Source organism: Nicrophorus vespilloides, unplaced genomic scaffold (assembly GCF_001412225.1).
Source record: "Nicrophorus vespilloides isolate i.1.1-1 unplaced genomic scaffold, Nicve_v1.0, whole genome shotgun sequence".
Taxonomy (NCBI): domain Eukaryota; kingdom Metazoa; phylum Arthropoda; class Insecta; order Coleoptera; family Silphidae; genus Nicrophorus; species Nicrophorus vespilloides.
In genome coordinates this window covers 1,013,941-1,032,656 of record NW_017100112.1, presented here as the reverse complement: position 1 = coordinate 1,032,656, position 18,716 = coordinate 1,013,941, and the positions used below count along the sequence as shown (strand labels likewise).

The window sequence follows — 18,716 nt, the reverse complement described above, 5'->3', positions numbered from 1 at the left end:
TTAACGCATCGAAACGTATTCCATAGTTTAATTAACTTTTTTAGTATTTTTATATAAATATGAAAACGAATTTTTCTGTTCCTTTTTTTTGTATGCTTTCACTGAAATGTCTTTGAATTTGAATTATCTTAAGTTTTTATAATATTTTATACTTTTTTGAACAATAATAATTAATTTTGGTTAAATAATATATTTGAGAAAAGATAATAATTTATAGATATAAATTAATTAATCAAATCAGTGCAAACTTTGTGCAATAAATTTTCAGATTAACATTAATAATATTTATAAATATATTTATGTAAATTTGATACATTTTCAACAAGACAAATTGTGAATTTTGCGTCAACATATTAATATATTTCACTATAAACAATTTTACAATTTAGTTTTAATGTTTGCTCTGAAAATCTGTCATTTTTACAGTTTAATTGATAATTAAAAAAAAAACTTTATTGCATGTCCGTCCATTCATTTAAATGGCAGAAATTCTGGTGCATTTTCGATACTAAGTATTGTCTGCAAGAAATAATTACGTAGAGTAATTTCAGCAAGTAAATTTACTTTCGATCTTTGTTATATATCAAAATCGATTTTAAAACAACGCTCGTTTACTGGATGCGTCATAAATAACAGCTTTAATTTGCTGCTGCGTCGTTGAAAATCTTGCAGCATCAAAAGCTTCACGGCAATTAACCACAATTTCACTAAAAATAAAATAAAGAAGCAATTAAAAAAATCCCGCATGAGCTTCCAGATGGTGGACTCCGTTGATAATAATACCTTCATGATTGGAACATTAACTGGACGGTTTACACATATACACGACTAATAAATTCATTTATCATCCGGTTTAATTGAAATATTAATGAATCAAGTAAACCCACATTGTCTCCTCACGCATTAGCTCCACGATGTTTATCTTTTTATGGGAAACGCATACGCTTTCCTTTGTTTCATTTTTTTTTCTCATCTCTTCATTCGTGTTGTTTTTCTGCGGGATGCGTTTTATAGGCGCAGATGTTGTTTTTGTTGCCCCATTCAGAATTGATCGGGATTAATTGTGTGGTTCTACCGAGAAGCAGGAATTGGTTTCGAGATTCATCATGCAATTTAATAAAAGCAGATAACACGGAGGAGCGAACGGACGTCGGTTAATTGGGGGTGATGCAGTTCCAGTTAAAAGAGGGTTGGAGCATGTACGTGTTATATACGATGTATAATAAATTCAATTCCGGATGCTGATGAATTCAAACATGTAAAAGCGGGAATCTTAATCAGGGTTATTTACGAGGGCTCGAACCACTGACCAGTGTAGTGTGTATGTATGTGTGGGTGCTGCTACGGCCATCGCAGCAGAAAACAACACGATCGTGTTGCCCGTTTCCGGAATACGGAAACAACGGAAATAGCCTTTCGCCGGAGCCCCGAAACACCGCCGCACAATTTACAAAACCCACCTACGATCATATCAATTTACTAAACACATTTGCTTCGACACGGTTCATCAATCATTTTTACCCGGTCCCACATTTTCACGCGCTAAATAACGTCTTCGTTTTAGCTTGTATCTGTCTTTGTATGTGTGTGTTTCTTCTCTTGTTCTTGTTGGAAATAATCGGGCCTGAAATATAGTACGTGCGATAGTTGTAAATAATCTAATAAGAGGGCAGGCGAAAAGATTAGAGCTGCTGATTTAGCAGTAGTGGACCTGCACGGTGCTATTGCACTTGGGCTAAAAGCTCCGGCTTGTCGCGCACCTGATGCCAACCTAGAAACCAGATGCTTCCGAATCTGGCCTCCTCTTACACAATTAACCGGATCTCTATAAACCTTAAACAGACACGACAAGAGCAGCAAGTAAAATCCTATTATTTAAATTGATTTATACCACCTAAATAATATCATAACATAATCATCACATTTTGAAGATTAATAATGAAATTAAGATAAACTTATATACAGTGGAACACAAGTTTTAAAAATGATATCCGGGACTTCTCTTATCATAGTCACTCGTTATGCAAAATGTCGCTCATTAAGCGAGTAATTTTTCTTAGAATTAAATTTGCTCGTTATGCGAAATTCTCGTTATGCGAGGTTCCACTGTACTTTACTATACAACATATACGGTGAAAGCTCTATTGTCAAATATAATTCCATCTTCCGAAACTGAAACTGTAATCATTTTCCTCATAGAAAATTCTTGCATAAAATCGTATACAAAAACAAAGGTATCTAAAATATTAAACAATATTACAATACGAATATTTTCATCAATCATAAAATATTAATCACATATTAATACAAATAATAAATAAATAAAATATAGAATATTTTTTTATGGATGTATAGAGGATAAAAAAATAAAAATTTGAGGATTATTAAAAAAATCGTCTTATGTGGTTATGAAAATGCGCATTAGTTAGTTTAAGATTCTGATTCTTAATTTATTTATGCCAATTTATGCCAAATTTGAAAACTAACTAGTTGTAACATTTTATGTTGACACTCTTAACGTTTGTAGTTCCTTCACAGTTGTTTCCCAAGCAGATATCGATTCGCACTCCAATTCCATTCCATTCCTCCACTTCCCACAGCTATGGGTCGCGTCTTTTTTTTTTCGTCGCCAAAAAAAATGTATTCCGCCATTCCATCATTTTCTATTATATAACAATGTCATTATCCAATGTGTTTAATTTTTTTATATATATAACAATGACCTTCATATATCCTTGATAACGTAACGAAATTGTTACATACAACAATTAAAACTCATGATAATTGGCTGCATTTGGAATGGAACGATGCACAATTGATGATTGTGACTGACAACGAGCGGTTGTGCATCAACTTAATAGTTATCGTAATGCTAATTGAAACATATATGAAACACTATTTTCTTAATTATTTCGCATTCAATTTATTACTATACTATCATTAAATACAAATAAATATTGATAATTTATAAGTTAAAGTGAAAAAATCGAAAAATAAAAATATCAAAACAAAATTATAATTTTTTCAACCAAATATATTCTTCTAACATTATTGTAATTTTTGTTCGTATGATGAAATATTATTTTGAAGATGTTCAATTATAATTTAACAAATGTTAATTTAATATCTTCTAATTATATACAATATGTTTAGTATTAATCTTAAAAGTTGAATCTTGAAAATTTGTAACGTAAATTGTTTTGTAATTTTATGAATCCTGAGTCCGAGCCTGCTCTGTTGAACTTGGTTTTTGCTGAGATAGCAATAAAAATGTCAGTGAATTGCCATGGCCATTACAGAGATTAAAAATAAGGCCGTGATAGAACAGATTTCCACAATAATTGCCACTTACAGTGATTGCAACGTGGCGCAACGGTCGATCAATCACCAATTTAGCGACACACCGTCCATGCAAATTCTTCATCCCATATTACATTTTTATTGCTTCCAGTAGAAACTTTCCACCTGAGCGAAATTCCCGTCAGACTTATCCTCCTATTCTGGAGACCAACGAAATTCTGCACAGAACGAAACCGCACATCCCGGCTTTTCAATTTCCGCGCCGTCAATTGAGTCTTTTAATTGCAGTAAATTTGATATTTTTATATATACACAAGTGCGACGAGCATAGTTTTAAGCAGGATGTATAACAATTGTGCTTTCTGCTGGATGAACTTTAGGCGATAATGCAGAAATAAATGTGACCTCATCCAGTGAAATCCACTCTAATGAACGGTGACCAAAGCCATAGCGTTAATTAATTATTAACAGTCCTCGCGGCCGTGGGAAAATACTGTTGTCAAGTCTGAAATCGAAACAATGGAGCGGTTCGCTAACTTTTGCAGAGATGCGACAGTTATGATGATGTGGCTGGACAAAAGGCCCACCGCGCTATTGGATCTGATTGAATTGTCCGAGCTGCGATTCATTCAATAACAATCAGAGCGAATAATGAATATGGATATTAATTGATTGTTTGTTTGGTGTTGGATGTTTGTGGTTTGAGGAGTCTGCGGGACGACACAGCAGCAACTCTGACAGAGCCGACGAGTTGATTGCTGCTGCGATGACTGCGATGATGTCAGAACGGATTGAACTTGCCAGTTTTAGGGGCCAAAGGATCGTGCGAATCTCTCGCAAGATTTCATAAAGCCATTAGATTAATTGACTTTTACACTCATCGGCGAGTAAATTATGAGAATGGAGCTAAACTGGCACACACATCCGACTCTCTTGCTCGCTTTTTCCATTGATGAAATTACATCATTCACGCACAAAACACACAGAAAAAAAGGAGGAACAAGAAGCGCATCATAAATTGTCACATCCTCTCCGCACATATGACTTATCTCTAACAACTATAAATCTACTTCCTTCCCTTTCTTTTTAATATTATTTTATTTCTTTATTCTACAAGCTTCAATTTAAAAGAAATAATTATTTATTTTATCGTTAATCCGTTAGATCAATAACATTATTCATATAAACATTCCCACAACCAACATAATTGTATTCCCTTTTCAAAATGATCTTAATGTTTTTGTAAGAGAATGCTCACAATCAATGTTTTTTTTCTTTATTTCTGTATTATTATAACATCTCTATATTCTTCGATAAATATTAATGTTATTAATTTTAATATTATTTGAATAAAAAAATATTTTAACACACAAGAAAACATATTAATTAACATGCAATTTTTTTTTTTTTATTTGTGTCGATTGGAAAATATTTTATATAGAACAAGTGTTTTATGTTCTCAGGACGCAAGATGAAAATCTATAAATATTTTCCTCAAGTAACCGTGAGATTTTTTCGGGAAGCTTCAGCTGCAGGTCATCTATCGTATTTCCTGACAAGAGATTAGGCCTACATAAGGGCGTATCGAAAATATATCTTTTACAGATTTTCCATCTGCAAAAAAGGGTGAAAAATCTTGCGTACAAGAATATATTCCTTAATCACAATTCCTTTCAACAATATCATTTTTTTTATAAATTTATAAAATATTTTAGACGCTTTATGAGAATATAGCAAAAATATATTAATATAATTTAATAGAAATAAATCGTTAATATACAGTTATATTTTATAAAAATGTAAAAAAGAGCGCTTTCCATGAGAAATTACGAAACTCCAATTATTAATATTATAGTAGATATGAATACACATAGATAGAATAATTATATATACTTAGAATAAAATATAGTTAAATAATATAACCTACTTAGATCTAAAATATAACAAATTATATATGAAATTTAATACAAATTTATAGGCAACTTAATTTTAATGTGTTTTAAAAGAAATTCAAATTAAAAAACAATCTTTGGGGTCGTGTGCAGCCTCTTACAGTTTCTTCCACCTCAGACTAGACCTCAGTCTGTGTGCTTGTTTCTCTCGTTTTCGAAGTATTTTTGATAAGTTCGCGTTTTTTGTACATTTACAAAACATTATCACATTTATTTTTTTAACCATGGGTCCGAAGAAGAAGATGAGGTCTATTGAATTAAAGCGTGAAATCATAGAAAAACATGAGCAAGGTGTGCGAGTAATTGACTTGGCGAGGATGTACGGGCACATCAATGATATGTACTTAAACAAAAGAAGTTGATAAAGGGTATAACGCCAGCTAAGGATGTTACAATAATTTGTAAGCTCCGGACCTCTCTCCATGAAAAGATGGAGAAACAGATGGTGTGGGTGACAGCGAAGCAGCTTCAAGGAAGAACCTTAACACAAAGCATCAGATGTGAGAAGGCACGAGCGATTTACGATGATTTGATGAAGCAGATCACACACACTTTCACAAACAAGGAATCGGAACACTCGATTAAATCCAGTCGGGGCTGGTTTGACAACCTTAGGAAAAGAACCGGAATTCACTCCGTCATCAGGCATGGTGAGGCAGCAAGTTGGAATGTGAAGGCAGCTGAGGTTTACATCAAAACGAACTGATAGAAGCCAAAGGAAACATCCTCCAGCAAGTCTTCAACTGTGGCGAGACAGGGTTTTTCTGGAAAAGGATGCCGAATAGGACTACATAACGGCAGAGGAGAAGACGATGCCAGGTCACAAACCCATGAAGGACAGATTAACTAGGACTTTGCGCCAATATGAGTTTGGAGGTGGATGAGAAAGTTCACACTCGTCGAGGAACAGTCTCAGGAGTTGACAACCAGCATACCGTAGTTCAACAAAAATATATTTTTGAAGAGGAGCCAGAGATGGAGGAGGTTATCTCTACAAAAGATATAAAGGAGATCTTGGGAATGTGGGAGAAAGTTGTTGAATTCGTGGATAAAAATCACCCCGAAAAAGTTGCAACTGGTCGTGCATCGGAATTGTTCAACGAAACTTGCCTAACTCATTTCCGCAATATCCTGAAATGGAGGAAGAAACAAACCTCTTTGGACAGTTTGTTTAAACGATCTTTAGGTTAAAATGAGCAAAGCGTGACGAATAAAGCGAAGACCAGTGACAAAAATTAAGCATATATAAGCACTTCACTTTTTCTTTTATTATGTTTTTTATAGAATATGTATTTGTTGTTTATTAATAAATGTTTCTTCTTGTAAATACATTTTTCTTATTCAAAAACACTTAACAAAAACAACTGAGGTGGTGTTTTGGGAGCTGAAACGGATTAAAGGTATTTCAATTAATTTCAATGGGGAAAATTGCTTTGAGATACGAGCAATTTGACATACGAGCAAGGTTACGGAACAAATTAAAGTCGTATGTCGAGGTACCACTGCATATATATTTTTTTGAGTGTGATTTTCATATTTTTTTTCATTTTAACATATTTAAAGAATGTTTTAAAAATGTGTTATATAATTCAATTATTTGAGAATGTCTTCTTAAGAAACTACTGATGAGGTTTTTACCCAACGATTCTTCCGACTTTCAGATTGTCCAGATGTTTATTTCCATGTTTATATATTTTAAATAAGAAGTTTAGTATTGCTTTGAGTGTAATGTAGTTATTGTTAATCAGATTGAGGAATTGTGCAAGAAGTGGAAAACATAAAAACAAGTAGTTCGTTAAAGTCGTGAGGAGAAGAGTATGCGGGGAGAGTATGTTATAACCAAGAAGATGATTTCCGATGGACGGGAAGTATCAATTACAATTATCACCCCCGCAATAAATCAAGTGGTAAATACGAGTACGAGGCGCTAAATAAAAGCGAACGACGTCAATTGAGATGGCGCCTGGCCTATTGTCTTTGGCGTTACGTCACCAACGACCGGTCCAGACGCCGGATTTACAATATAAGGGCAGCAAAATAAGGGAAAATCGGATCAGGAGAAGAACAACGTCGATGATGCTTATGGTCAGAGGCCGCAGCAAGTGGCCACATGTCGACACGAAAAAGGGTTCTGCACACACGAAACGCCCAGCTCGCATAAACAAAACAGAAAAAAAATACACTCGCTCACACACACCCATTGTCAAAATATAAATATTTTTCGAGTACAAAGACAAAACTTAGATGGAATATCTCGACTCCGCCCCACCCATTACCAACCCCTTTAACGATGTAAATGCGTATAGCCTTGGGGTGCGCTTTGCAACCGCTATCATGTATCTGGAACTAAGCAGACTGGCATAAGCCACATCAAAAGGTTTTATGTAGATTCTCAGTTAAGAAAATAGAGGAAAAAAAAGTTTAAAACAGTGCTCTCTTAATTTGAATTCAAAATGTAAAGAAACCTAAACAGAAAACGGCAACGTAAATACACGTCCCAAAAATACAGTGCCGCGCAAAAAGGGGAGCGACTGAGATGCTCTTATATCACAAGGAATCCCCTACTTTATTATTTCAATTCCACTCAATTATATTATTACCATTATCGTCATGTGTCACATATTCAATTTGAAAAGTACTGAACAGTTCAAGATTTTGAAAATAAATAATTTTATTGTTTTTTTTTATATTATTAACAAATCCATTTTTATACAATGGAATCATTATTTATAATTTTCAAAAAAATTCGCTTATACTATTCTTCAATAAATAAAAATTACTTCACCGTTTCCTTTTAATAATAATATCTGGTGATAATTCAATAATTTATATAAATTTATATATTTAATTGTACTGTTAACTAGATTTTGTAACAAAACTGCGCTTCTTAGTTTCATTGAATACAAAAGTATACACGGAATGGAAAGGCGTTTCTGAATTATTAAATAATGTCCAATATAATCTACTATGAGCTCAACGTAGAGATTTGGCTAAAGGTGACCCATGGGTTTTTATTTGAAATTGAATGGAGACTAAAAGCAAGCATTACACATCCTCATGTCTGAAAGAAACCTGTTCAACGACAGTGATTCCATTTGCATTCTTCTCTTTAAGTTGCTCAAATAATACTTATCATTAATTAAGTAAAGAGATAAAAAAAATAAATTATTTCTTTAAATATTTGTATCCGTTGTTACTTATGAAATTAGTTGAAAACTATTAATATAATTTCATATAAAATGTATCTAATTGAATATGATCATAATTACCATTAGAAATGAATGTCTCATAACAACTATAATTTATTCAAATAAGTGCATTTAATATGTATTACATGAGGAAAGTATATAGGATATTGTGATTATGTGCTCAGCATCTGTTTGGCTTAGTAAAAAAATGCACCCTCGCATCCGGCAAAGGCGTAGAATAAAATTTAGTCTCAGTCATATGGCCAAGGTTTCAGCTTTTATGCGCAGCAATAATAGCGATAATAAATACATTCTGATCTGAAAAATGACAAACCGTGTTGACAAACAGCGCCTTTGTTGTCCCACAATAATAATTACGGCGCAATTACGGGGTACGATATTAAGGGGTGCTCCTGTGCTGCGAATTTTCCATCTCTCTCCCTCTATATATATTTCTTTCTCTCTTCATCCGATGTGCTCTCTCGTCACGGCCCAGGATCAGGACAGGCCGCAGGACTACATGTATCATTACACTTGCATCTGCTGCGTTCTCAAGATCATAGAAACTACACACCCGAAAACACCCCTTCTGCCAAAAATAAAAGGGAACAGAAAAAAGGTGTCGGCAGGAGGAACGAATTTTGGTCGGACGTTTTTTGATTTATGGAAGAACTCTGTTATAGATTTTGCCAATCTTTTTTGAAACGGAAACTATTTGCGGTGCGACTAAATACGTAATAAGTAAATCAATAAATGAGTTGCGAGTGGCATATGGGAATGGTCAGTAGCAAGACTATTAAACAATTACCGCGATGGGAAGCAAAGTAATTTTAAATTGAAGCAATCAACCGACTATCAAGATTCACATAATAAATCGGAGCCCACATAGAGTACAGAAAGTCGCGCGAGCTCCACTCCTCACCGAAATGACGAAGACCAACAGATGAAGGAACAACGAAAAATTACGGACGACCACTGTAGATAATGAATACTTTTAATTGGACACTATTTCCCATTTACCAATTTCCATGGTTGCCTTCCATCAATTAATTCTAATTAACCACAACGATCCCAACAAATTAAATTTATCTGTTCTTTGATTTGCCGCACTATAAATTCTATCCAATAAAAATCTATTAATTTATTATTGCTCCCTAAGCTTTATTATTATATAAATAAAGTTTATATCACATATTATACCACCTTATATCTCTCCATTATAGATAAATTGAAAATTATTTCCTAACTTAAACACTAAATGAACAAAGCATTACATATAATAATTGCTATATCAGTTACAGATTATTGGACATCCTGATTAACGAACTATACTTAAGTCAATAAACCAATAATAATACAATAACTTAATCTAAACTTTCTTCACTTTATTAAATCAATAAAATGTAATTTTTGTTTTTTTCAAAGTAGAATCCTTTATTATTATTTGTATGCAACAAAGAAAAAGAGCATAGCGAAATAGCCTCGGTTCTTTGTGTAAAGACATAAATGCGGCTATATGTTTCTACGAGCTATAAACAAGAAAGCAAGGAAAAATCCTGCAATCCTAAGCTGAGGTTTGCCTTGATGGTGAGAACAAACAGGTGTCCAGATAGTATAGGTCTTATTCGCAGGGACGCAACACTCTCGGACCAAAGGATTTATTGTTTCTCTACCTTCGCTACAATTTCACACAGTTGTGCACACAGCACAGACAATTCCAAATACATTCCCTTATATTTCTATAACATTCTGATACTGTATAATTCCATATCAGCAGGTAATTAATAGTATGATCATACAATTGAACGCAGTTTACAATTGTTTTTTGTTTATAAATAAAATAGTAACATTTTGTTTACAAAAATAACATTACTTGATTTATACCCTATTCAATATCATGTAATATTATAGCACAAACAATATTATTGTACTATAAATATAAAGTACTACATATATAATCACAAGTAACAACTGTAAATAATATCTTTTAGATAGGATTACTTGTAAATATAAGTGTGATATAAACCTGGTGCTTAGTGTCATCTAACATTCAATAGCTAAAACAAACTGATGATTAAGATGCGCCATCTTAACAGCTACTGTGTACTAACATCGATGTTTTCTTATTCTTATCTAAAGTTTATTTAAAAACTTATCGTTTTTAATTTGTAAACACAAACTTATCACTGCACAAATACATAAATGTTATTAAACGCTATTTTTTTTTTAATTCAAATATAGCTGTGTTGATAAACTTGGCAATGATGCAAAACACTTGTGCAGAATCCTCAATTGGTGTAATTCAGTTCAATTGCAATCTGTTTACTATTTACAAAATGGAAAGTTCGTTTGGAAACTATCAATGGAAACGATACTTGCGTATTTAAATAACACAAAAATCTGTAATCAATTTCAATATTTGTAAATGGAATTGAATGAGTACGAAGCACAAAACAATTGTGACCTCTGAGTGTAATTCATTTAAGTATAGAGAGACAAAGAGACAAATATAATATGCATACTAGAATTGCAATTGCTTTGCTAATTGCAATCTTCTGCATTTGCAATGGGCACAAACCGGTGGTCCTGCTTCATGGGATCATGACTGGCAATGAAAGTCTAGGATTGATCAAAGGACGAATTTTAGAAGTAAGTGATATAGTATAATAATCCAATTTATTAAAGATTGATTGTTTTTTGTGCAGAAACATCCAGGCACTGTAATTTACAACTTAGACAGGTTTGCTGGTTGGTCAAGTTTGGATAACTTGTGGTTTCAAGTAAATGAGCTTGGCAAAGATGTAATGGACATATGTAAAAGACATCCTGAAGGTGTACACTTGTTGGGTAATTATATTAAATTATTGTAATTTGTTTGTTACATTATTTTGGTTCAAGGATATTCCCAAGGAGCATTAATTTCCCGAGTCATCCTTCAAACCTTTCCACAACACAATGTAATCAACTTCATATCACTCAGTGGGCCTCAGGCAGGTCAATATGGAAGTAATATTACATTACATTTACTAAATCTTATCATATTAATTAAATGAGATTTCAGCATCCTTTCTACATATCATATTTCCAGGGCTTGCCTTAAAAGGGGCATTTGAACTGTTTTATTCTCATGTTGGTCAACATACATCTGTGGGCAATTACTGGAATGATCCTTTCCATCAAGAATTGTATTTCTCATATTCCCAATTTCTTCCATTTGTGAATAACGAAATTATTACTAATAAGAGTGAGACTTTCAGGGTTGGGTTGTTAAAGTTAAATAAAATGGTTTTAATTGGGGGTCCTGATGATAATGTCATAACGCCGTGGCAATCTAGGTAATTTTACTGCTAAATGTTGAAATTATTTTGATTATTTCGATATATTTTAGTCAATTTGGATATTTTGGAGATAACGATAGTATAGTTGAGATGGCAAACCGTGATATTTATACCAAAGATTTGATTGGACTGAAGAGTTTGGATAAAAAGAAGAAACTGGATATCATCACAGTACCTGGAATTAATCACTTTATGTGGCACCTCAATATAAGTATTGTAGATAATTATATATTGAAATATCTAAACTAATTGTGAAATATGATATGTATTTTTAAACAATCCAATATTGTATTATTAGTGAAATTTATTGATTACAACTATTACATATACATAATATATTTAAATATTTTTTTGTCGTTTTAATTGAAAAACTGCTTTTCTTTCATATAATTAAATCATAAATAGGAAACCAGTAGAAAACTAGTCATAAATGTTGTCACATAGGCAATATATCTTGCATGCTTTATATAATTGATTATTTAAATTATTATTACTTGTGTAAAGCAAACATATAAAAATATTGATGACTTATTTTTAATTATATATACTAATTAAAAATGTTTATGTGGATGATAAAAAAAATGCAGGTGGCAACAGTGCTTGGTACCGAAATCTTACAACATTTTGTAATTCGCGTATGTCTGCGAGTTTAGTTCGGCGTCTACATGTCATAATTAACTGTTTTTCATTTTCAAACTAAGATTCATTTCTTTATTTTATCTCTTATGCTTTGACACAGAATAGATAATTTAATGGTAAGTTTAAAGATTACGCAAACGTTGCCACAAACCTTAAAATTATTATTATTGGCGTTGTTGTTATCCCATGAGTAATGGCCTAAAATTAGTGTTGAAAATTTATTGATGCAAATTAACTGCAAGGTCTTCATGTCTTTCAGATGGGTTCAAATTCTTTAGGCTCCAAAGCGAATTTTTCGCAAACGATGTAAGTTTATCTTGATTATATCTATTCTTAATATTGATGAAATGTAGGTTATGTATCTTTATATATAAAAAAATATTTTTTTTGTAGACACTTTAAGGGCTCTGAAACTGAGTACAGTGCTGAAGTTGTTGCTCAAGATGTTACCATCAATTGTAGTAAAGGTGACCATAGAAATGGAAGTTCTAAAGTAAAGCTAAAAAATCTTGTTGATTACAATTGGGAATTAAAATACCACATCGGACAATTGATTGCTTGTCATGTCAATGGAAAGCATTATGCATATACTCTTAAACCTAAAGGTAATTTGTAATTGGATTGTTATAGGTGTTATAATTTATTTATTTTGAAGGTAAACTTGGAATGTTCCGGGTTGTTAACATGGAAACTGATGAAAGAGTTTTAATTAAGGACTTTAAAGGAACTATTCAAGATATATCATTTGCATTAACTCCTCAAGTTATATTAGGTTGTGTTGATGAGAATGGGAATTTGGTTGTGTACACAGTAGATAGTAAGGGAAACCAATTGGAGTGCAACTTGCTTTTGCATGTAAATCACTCAAATCCGGATCCAACTTGTGGAAACTATAGGGTGATTTGGTGCCCTTATGTTCCAACTTATGGTGAAAACTCTGATACTGTTGATGATCCTGCCAAGTTGTTGGTGCTTTTGAATGGTAGTAAAGCTGAAGTTTGGGATGTTAGCTTGGTGAATGCCAAATATGGGACAGGGACATATTTAGAAATAGCTCCAAATGAGGAATATGATGGATATGTGGAGATTGATGGTCATTGCATGGATATCATTGATGCGTCATTTTCTCCTGATGGTACTGCCTTGGCCACAGCCAGTCTTGATGGCTATGTAAAATTCTTTCAGGTAAATTATTATAAATATTTAATTAAATTGTTTATTTCAAAATATTATTGTGTGTAGGTATATATGATTGAATCAGAGGATCCTAGATGTCTCCATCAATGGCAACCTCATGATGGTAAAGCCCTTTCCTGCCTTCTATTTTTGGACAATGTTAAGTCTTATGCACTGACAGAGTGAGTTTCTTAGCTTCAAGTTTAAATGTATTTTTAACTCTTTCGTTTGTTAAGTTCTAAGTTTTGGAAGTTTGCAATCACTGGTGCAAATTATAACGCAGAGATGAAGATTTGGTCTTGCGAGTCTTGGACGTGCTTGCAAACAATAAGATTCGAACCAAGTCCACACTCGGTTATTCCAAATTTATTCCTAAAAGTGACGCTCGATATGTCTGCAGAATACCTTCTAATGTCCGATATAAATAACAGAATATTATATACATTACAAATACAGAAAAACGAAGAAGAAAGAACAGCGAGTGTATCGACGATATCGGAATTTTTGTTGCCTTCGTCTTTTTTGAGTTTTTGCATTGTCAATGTATCGGAAACAAATTTACGCAATTCAAATAGCAGCGAGGACTTATACGATGACGATCAAGAGGATTACGAGGATGAAACTAGTCTGACGGCAATTGCAATGAAGATGATTGTGGTACAACCTAAAAGCTTGCAGGAATGCACTGTGACATTCAAGCCTGAAGGATCTATGGCTTCGAACCTGAAATCGGTTTACGGGAATGTCCTTGAAAACAATGAAAGCGAAGTTAACGAGATTGACGAGAATCTACCTAAATTTAACGATCTAGAATCTTCGCTTAATCGATTGTTGCAGAAAGGTGACTACCAGCAGCAATCCAGCATTAATTTATCACCTGAATGCAATTCACCTGTTCTGAATTCGAGCCCAACTGCGTTAATAGCATTAGTTAAGAAAGAAAACAATGCTGTTTTGATTGACTTCCAGCAACCCCAGAAAGATAATTGCGCTAGCGGTGGATCCAGTCCTAGCAGAGAAGTACAAGAAATATTATCGCTGAACAATCCATCAACGCATGTAGTTCAAGAATATTTTGACAATTTAAAGTTGAGTGACACGGAAGCCACTGTTTTACCAACTAACGATTACGCAGCAAATGATGGTAATAATTTCATATTTTTTTATTTTTGCAGACAATTTATTTAAATTTATTTGCAGAAGCCGAGGCGCCAAAAACTGACGCATGGCCTAATATGGTTATGGCGAAAGCCATTGAAATAGAGCTGAACAGACGTAAAGAACAAACGGACGAAGATAGCACTAAAATTAAAGATTTGTCTTATCGGATGAAGAGTATGGAGGATATACTAAAAGAACAAACTAAGTTAATACAATCCTTGCAACAAGAGATCAAAATTCAAAACGGAAAAAAATCAAACGAATATGATATTCGCAACGTGTTTGTCAAGGAATTGGATACTGCATTGAGCAAACACACTAGTAAAATGTTTACTGGTTTCGCAGAAGAACAAAAGCGGAAAGAACGGGAGCAATACGATAAATTAGTAAATAGCGTGACGCAAACAATAAACAAAAGTATATGCGATAACTTGCAAACTATCATCACGCATGATATCAAGGTGAATGTCCTACCCTCGATATTGAGTATATTCGAGGAACTGCAAATGCAATTGGATGTGCAATATTCGCAAAAACTGCACCTCATTGATCAACTACTGAAGACTAACATTGCGAAATTATTTAATAAAGCGGTAAGTGCAAACCATTAACATTTTAATGTTATAATATTTAATATCGTAATTCCAGTCTGTTGCTGAATCGCTTTCAAGTTCTGTTATTAATGTTATAAAGCCAAGCTTGGATAATTGTTATAAGGAAATGATTGGGACTACGCTGATTCCCTCTTGGGAACGCGTTTGTCATACAATGTTCCAACAGATTCATAACACTTTCACACAAGGAACTAAAGAATGTGAGTAATCATTCTATTTAGTTTGAATCACATTAAGTTAATATACTTTCTATAGATACATCTTCCGTCGAAATGTACATGGATAGGCAGAGGAAAGTGCAAGATAAAGGAAAGGATTTGATTAATCAAATGCAAACAGTGTCTGAGAGCATGAAATCGCACACTGAGAAACTGTCGAGCCACATCAGCGAAGACATGCAAAAGCAAATTAACATAGCATTTAACAAGTAAGTTTATTAAAACACTTATTTATTTTTCTGCACTTTTAATAAGTAGATCAAAGTGCAAACACTAATTGAAATGAATTTGTTGATTTAATAATTTCTTTTTTTAAATATTTGTTACAACATTCTTAATGTTTCTAAAGTAATTACATTGTTTTGGATATTTATAATGCATAAGTAGTTTAAAGAATTTCTTAAATTAATACTGGAATTCAATTTGTTTTAATATTTTATTTGTTTTTGTTTAAACTACTTTAATTGGGCACTCTATGCAATGTATTTGTTGAAACGAGAATTGATTTGTTTCTTTTTTATGTATTAATGTCTAGGTTTTTCCGTAGTATGCAGGAGAGGATGACCGATAGAATAACTGAGGTGGTCAAAGAGCAGGTCAAAATAGGATTCCGCACCCACGCGGCTGTTTTGGAAGACAGCGTAGTGAATGCAGTCCGCTCTAGGGCCGTAACGCCATCACCTCATGTGATCGATACACAAGTACGTTATAATAAATCTTTCAGATATTTTAGAAATTGATTTTCTAGCACATAACTACTTATTTTCTTATTTTACTTGTTTAAATATATATATTTTTTATGTACATTTAGATATATATGTATACATATCATAAGGCTGTACAGAATTTTTATTAATTTTATTTTTTTTTAGTTTGGAATAAATGTTTATTTGTTAAATTCAAGTTAATTTTCCTATATATGTTTGTGACTGTCGATAGATAAGGAAAATCCTGAAAACTTTTATCCGATTCGCTACTACTTTTCGTTATTTTATGTAAAATTGCTCCATTTAAAATGCACGTTTGTTATGTTTCAGGCACAATTGACGCAAATTAATAATCTTCTTATGAAAGGCAATATTGATACAGCTTTTCAGCAAGCGCTCTCCGCATCGGCAACGTCGAACGACCTCACCTTGGTTCTGCACATCTGCGAAAATATTAAACCACAAGATATTTTTGGCATGAACAATTGTATCCTGCAGCAGCACGTTTTGCTATCTCTGGTGCAACAGCTGGGTACTGACATATCCAGTCACACTGAAATCAAAATTAGGTGAGTTACCATTAATTTCGATTTTTTTATAACACATTTTATATGTGTAAACAATTATTTTAGGTATCTGGAGGAAGCCATATTGAATTTAGAAACATATAATCAAATGACCAAGGATCACGTGCCAAACATATTGAAGGAATTGTCGAAGCAACTGACGTTGTTTATCAGTAACAAACCGAGTCACAAATTGATTACGAACATGCGCATGCTTGTATTCATTATTAATTCGATGATCGGCAACTGATTCATGATTTTTTTTATTAATCCGATTGCATACGACGAGTGGTTATAATACTGTACAAAGTAACGAAGAGAATAATTTTTCATGATGAATTTGCAATATAAATATATATTATATGTTACTAGTAAAAAGCCAGTTCGATTTTATGCAATCGGTGCATATTTTTATACATATAAAAATCTTATATTTTTATTTATTTTATTAACTTTTTTAAACTGTCTTTGTCTTATATCATATTTTTTGAAATTTTTTGCGTTTGTATTTTTTTCTCTATAGTTTTCTTATTGTAAAGACTGTAAAGTATTATTAGCACATATTATATTTTCAATCGTAATGTGTTTTCATAAATATTTCACTATAACAAAAGCAAATAAATATTTTATATGTTTCAAAAGTGACTCTTTCATTTTTTCAGTAATATATATATATATTAAAAACCAATATAAATTTCACTAGAAATATAATTAAATTATTTCGTTCATATGGTCAAACGATAGTTAATTGAATTCTATAGTAAATGTATATATAGGCAAACGTCGTTTTACACCGGAGTTCCGTTTCTAAAGAGCCGTCGCAAATCGAATCGGCGTAAAATGAACCCATGTTTACAGTATGGTAACTATACGGTTCTATATAAGATTTATATAGAACTAAATCGTTGCTGATTTTACACGTTAATGATATTATAAGTGTAAAATCAGCAATTAATAAGCGTTATTGTGAATCTGCGCAAAACGAGGTTTACATGTACATGATTCTAGTTATTCCATCCAAAATACTTGTTTTGTAATTGTTTTAACTAAGAATGAAATGTTTATACAGGACTATGAAACAAAATAATGAAGATCATATCCCCATGACCAGCAATGAGGACCTCATCCTGTAGTTAAATCTGAATCAACATCAGACTCTTCCTTCTTTTTGCTTCTCTTATTGGCTGGTTTTTTCGCTGGCGGGAGCTTACGTTTGGTCGACATATTCTGCACAAAAATGTAATAATATTACATTAAACAAATATTGGGTGAAGTAAAAAGTTCTGACTGTTTTGTCCCCTACATCGAGGTCTTTCTTGAGACCAGCCTTATGCAAATGGTTCCAAACGGTTTTCTGGCTAATATTCAGTTCCTGGGCAATAGAATAAGTGCTCGCATTCCGGTCCGACTCGACGATTTCCATGATTTTATCAACATTTTCGACGATTGGCCTACCAGAGCGTGTCTCATCTTCGATGTCCATATTACCAGAACGGAAGCGTCGGAACCAACGCTTTGCTGTTGCATTCGATACAGTATTGGGTCCATAAACATCACAAATTTTTTTGGCCGCCTGCTGCGCTTTATCCCCTTGGTCGTAGTGGTACTGAAGAATGTATCGAATTTTCTCTTTTTTTACCTCCATTTTGGAACGCTAACACAACTAGATTCACTAAACTGCCAAATAACTTTTTTTAAAGCGTTTTGTCGCCTTTATTTCGCAGTATAGAAAGAATGGTATAGAATGACAAGATGCAGCGTATACATCGTGAGATGCCATCTAACGAAAACGCTCAAAACTTTTTACTTCACCCAGTATCTAACTATAAATTAGAACATAGCAGATAAGGGTAAAAT

At 33.0% G+C, this 18,716-nt stretch overlaps 3 protein-coding genes across 6 annotated transcripts in view; 2 read left to right on the top strand and 1 right to left on the bottom strand.

Annotated features, from left to right (window-relative positions):
• The first annotated feature begins 10,716 nt into the window (after window positions 1-10,716).
• Window positions 10,717-12,054, top strand: LOC108568575 (lysosomal thioesterase PPT2 homolog). The gene is made up of 5 exons (XM_017929750.1): window positions 10,717-11,089; window positions 11,146-11,287; window positions 11,339-11,446; window positions 11,502-11,775; window positions 11,829-12,054. Exons 1-5 carry the CDS (start codon window positions 10,955-10,957, stop codon window positions 12,025-12,027), a joined length of 858 nt encoding a protein of 285 aa, XP_017785239.1. The 5' UTR covers window positions 10,717-10,954; the 3' UTR covers window positions 12,028-12,054.
• A 349-nt stretch (window positions 12,055-12,403) lies between these two features.
• On the top strand, window positions 12,404-17,278 carry LOC108568636 (enhancer of mRNA-decapping protein 4). Of its 2 annotated transcripts, none has more exons than XM_017929840.1 (12): window positions 12,404-12,533; window positions 12,677-12,723; window positions 12,811-13,022; window positions 13,073-13,602; window positions 13,660-13,775; window positions 13,830-14,737; window positions 14,794-15,347; window positions 15,403-15,568; window positions 15,624-15,795; window positions 16,134-16,287; window positions 16,624-16,862; window positions 16,926-17,278. In XM_017929840.1, the coding sequence occupies exons 1-12, from the start codon at window positions 12,531-12,533 to the stop codon at window positions 17,107-17,109; spliced, it is 3,285 nt and encodes a 1,094-aa protein (XP_017785329.1). In that variant the 5' UTR covers window positions 12,404-12,530; the 3' UTR covers window positions 17,110-17,278. The 2 variants fall into 2 exon arrangements, with proteins under 2 accessions (XP_017785329.1, XP_017785328.1); XM_017929839.1 differs by having other exon boundaries at window positions 16,122-16,287.
• Window positions 17,279-17,549: 271 nt separating this feature from the next.
• Window positions 17,550-18,716, bottom strand: part of LOC108568584 (histone-lysine N-methyltransferase SETMAR-like) — a 1,656-nt gene continuing 489 nt past the window's right edge. Inside the window, exons 1-2 of one of the 3 annotated variants that reach the window (XM_017929764.1) lie at window positions 18,163-18,686; window positions 17,550-18,086 (exon numbers count right to left, since the gene is read on the bottom strand). In XM_017929764.1, coding sequence (XP_017785253.1) covers window positions 17,982-18,086; window positions 18,163-18,504 — 447 coding nt within the window. In that variant the 5' untranslated portion in view covers window positions 18,505-18,686 and the 3' untranslated portion in view covers window positions 17,550-17,981. Of the gene's footprint in view, window positions 18,087-18,147; window positions 18,687-18,716 lie in introns of those variants that run through there. The other 2 variants (XM_017929763.1, XR_001891299.1) reach the window with 2 other exon arrangements.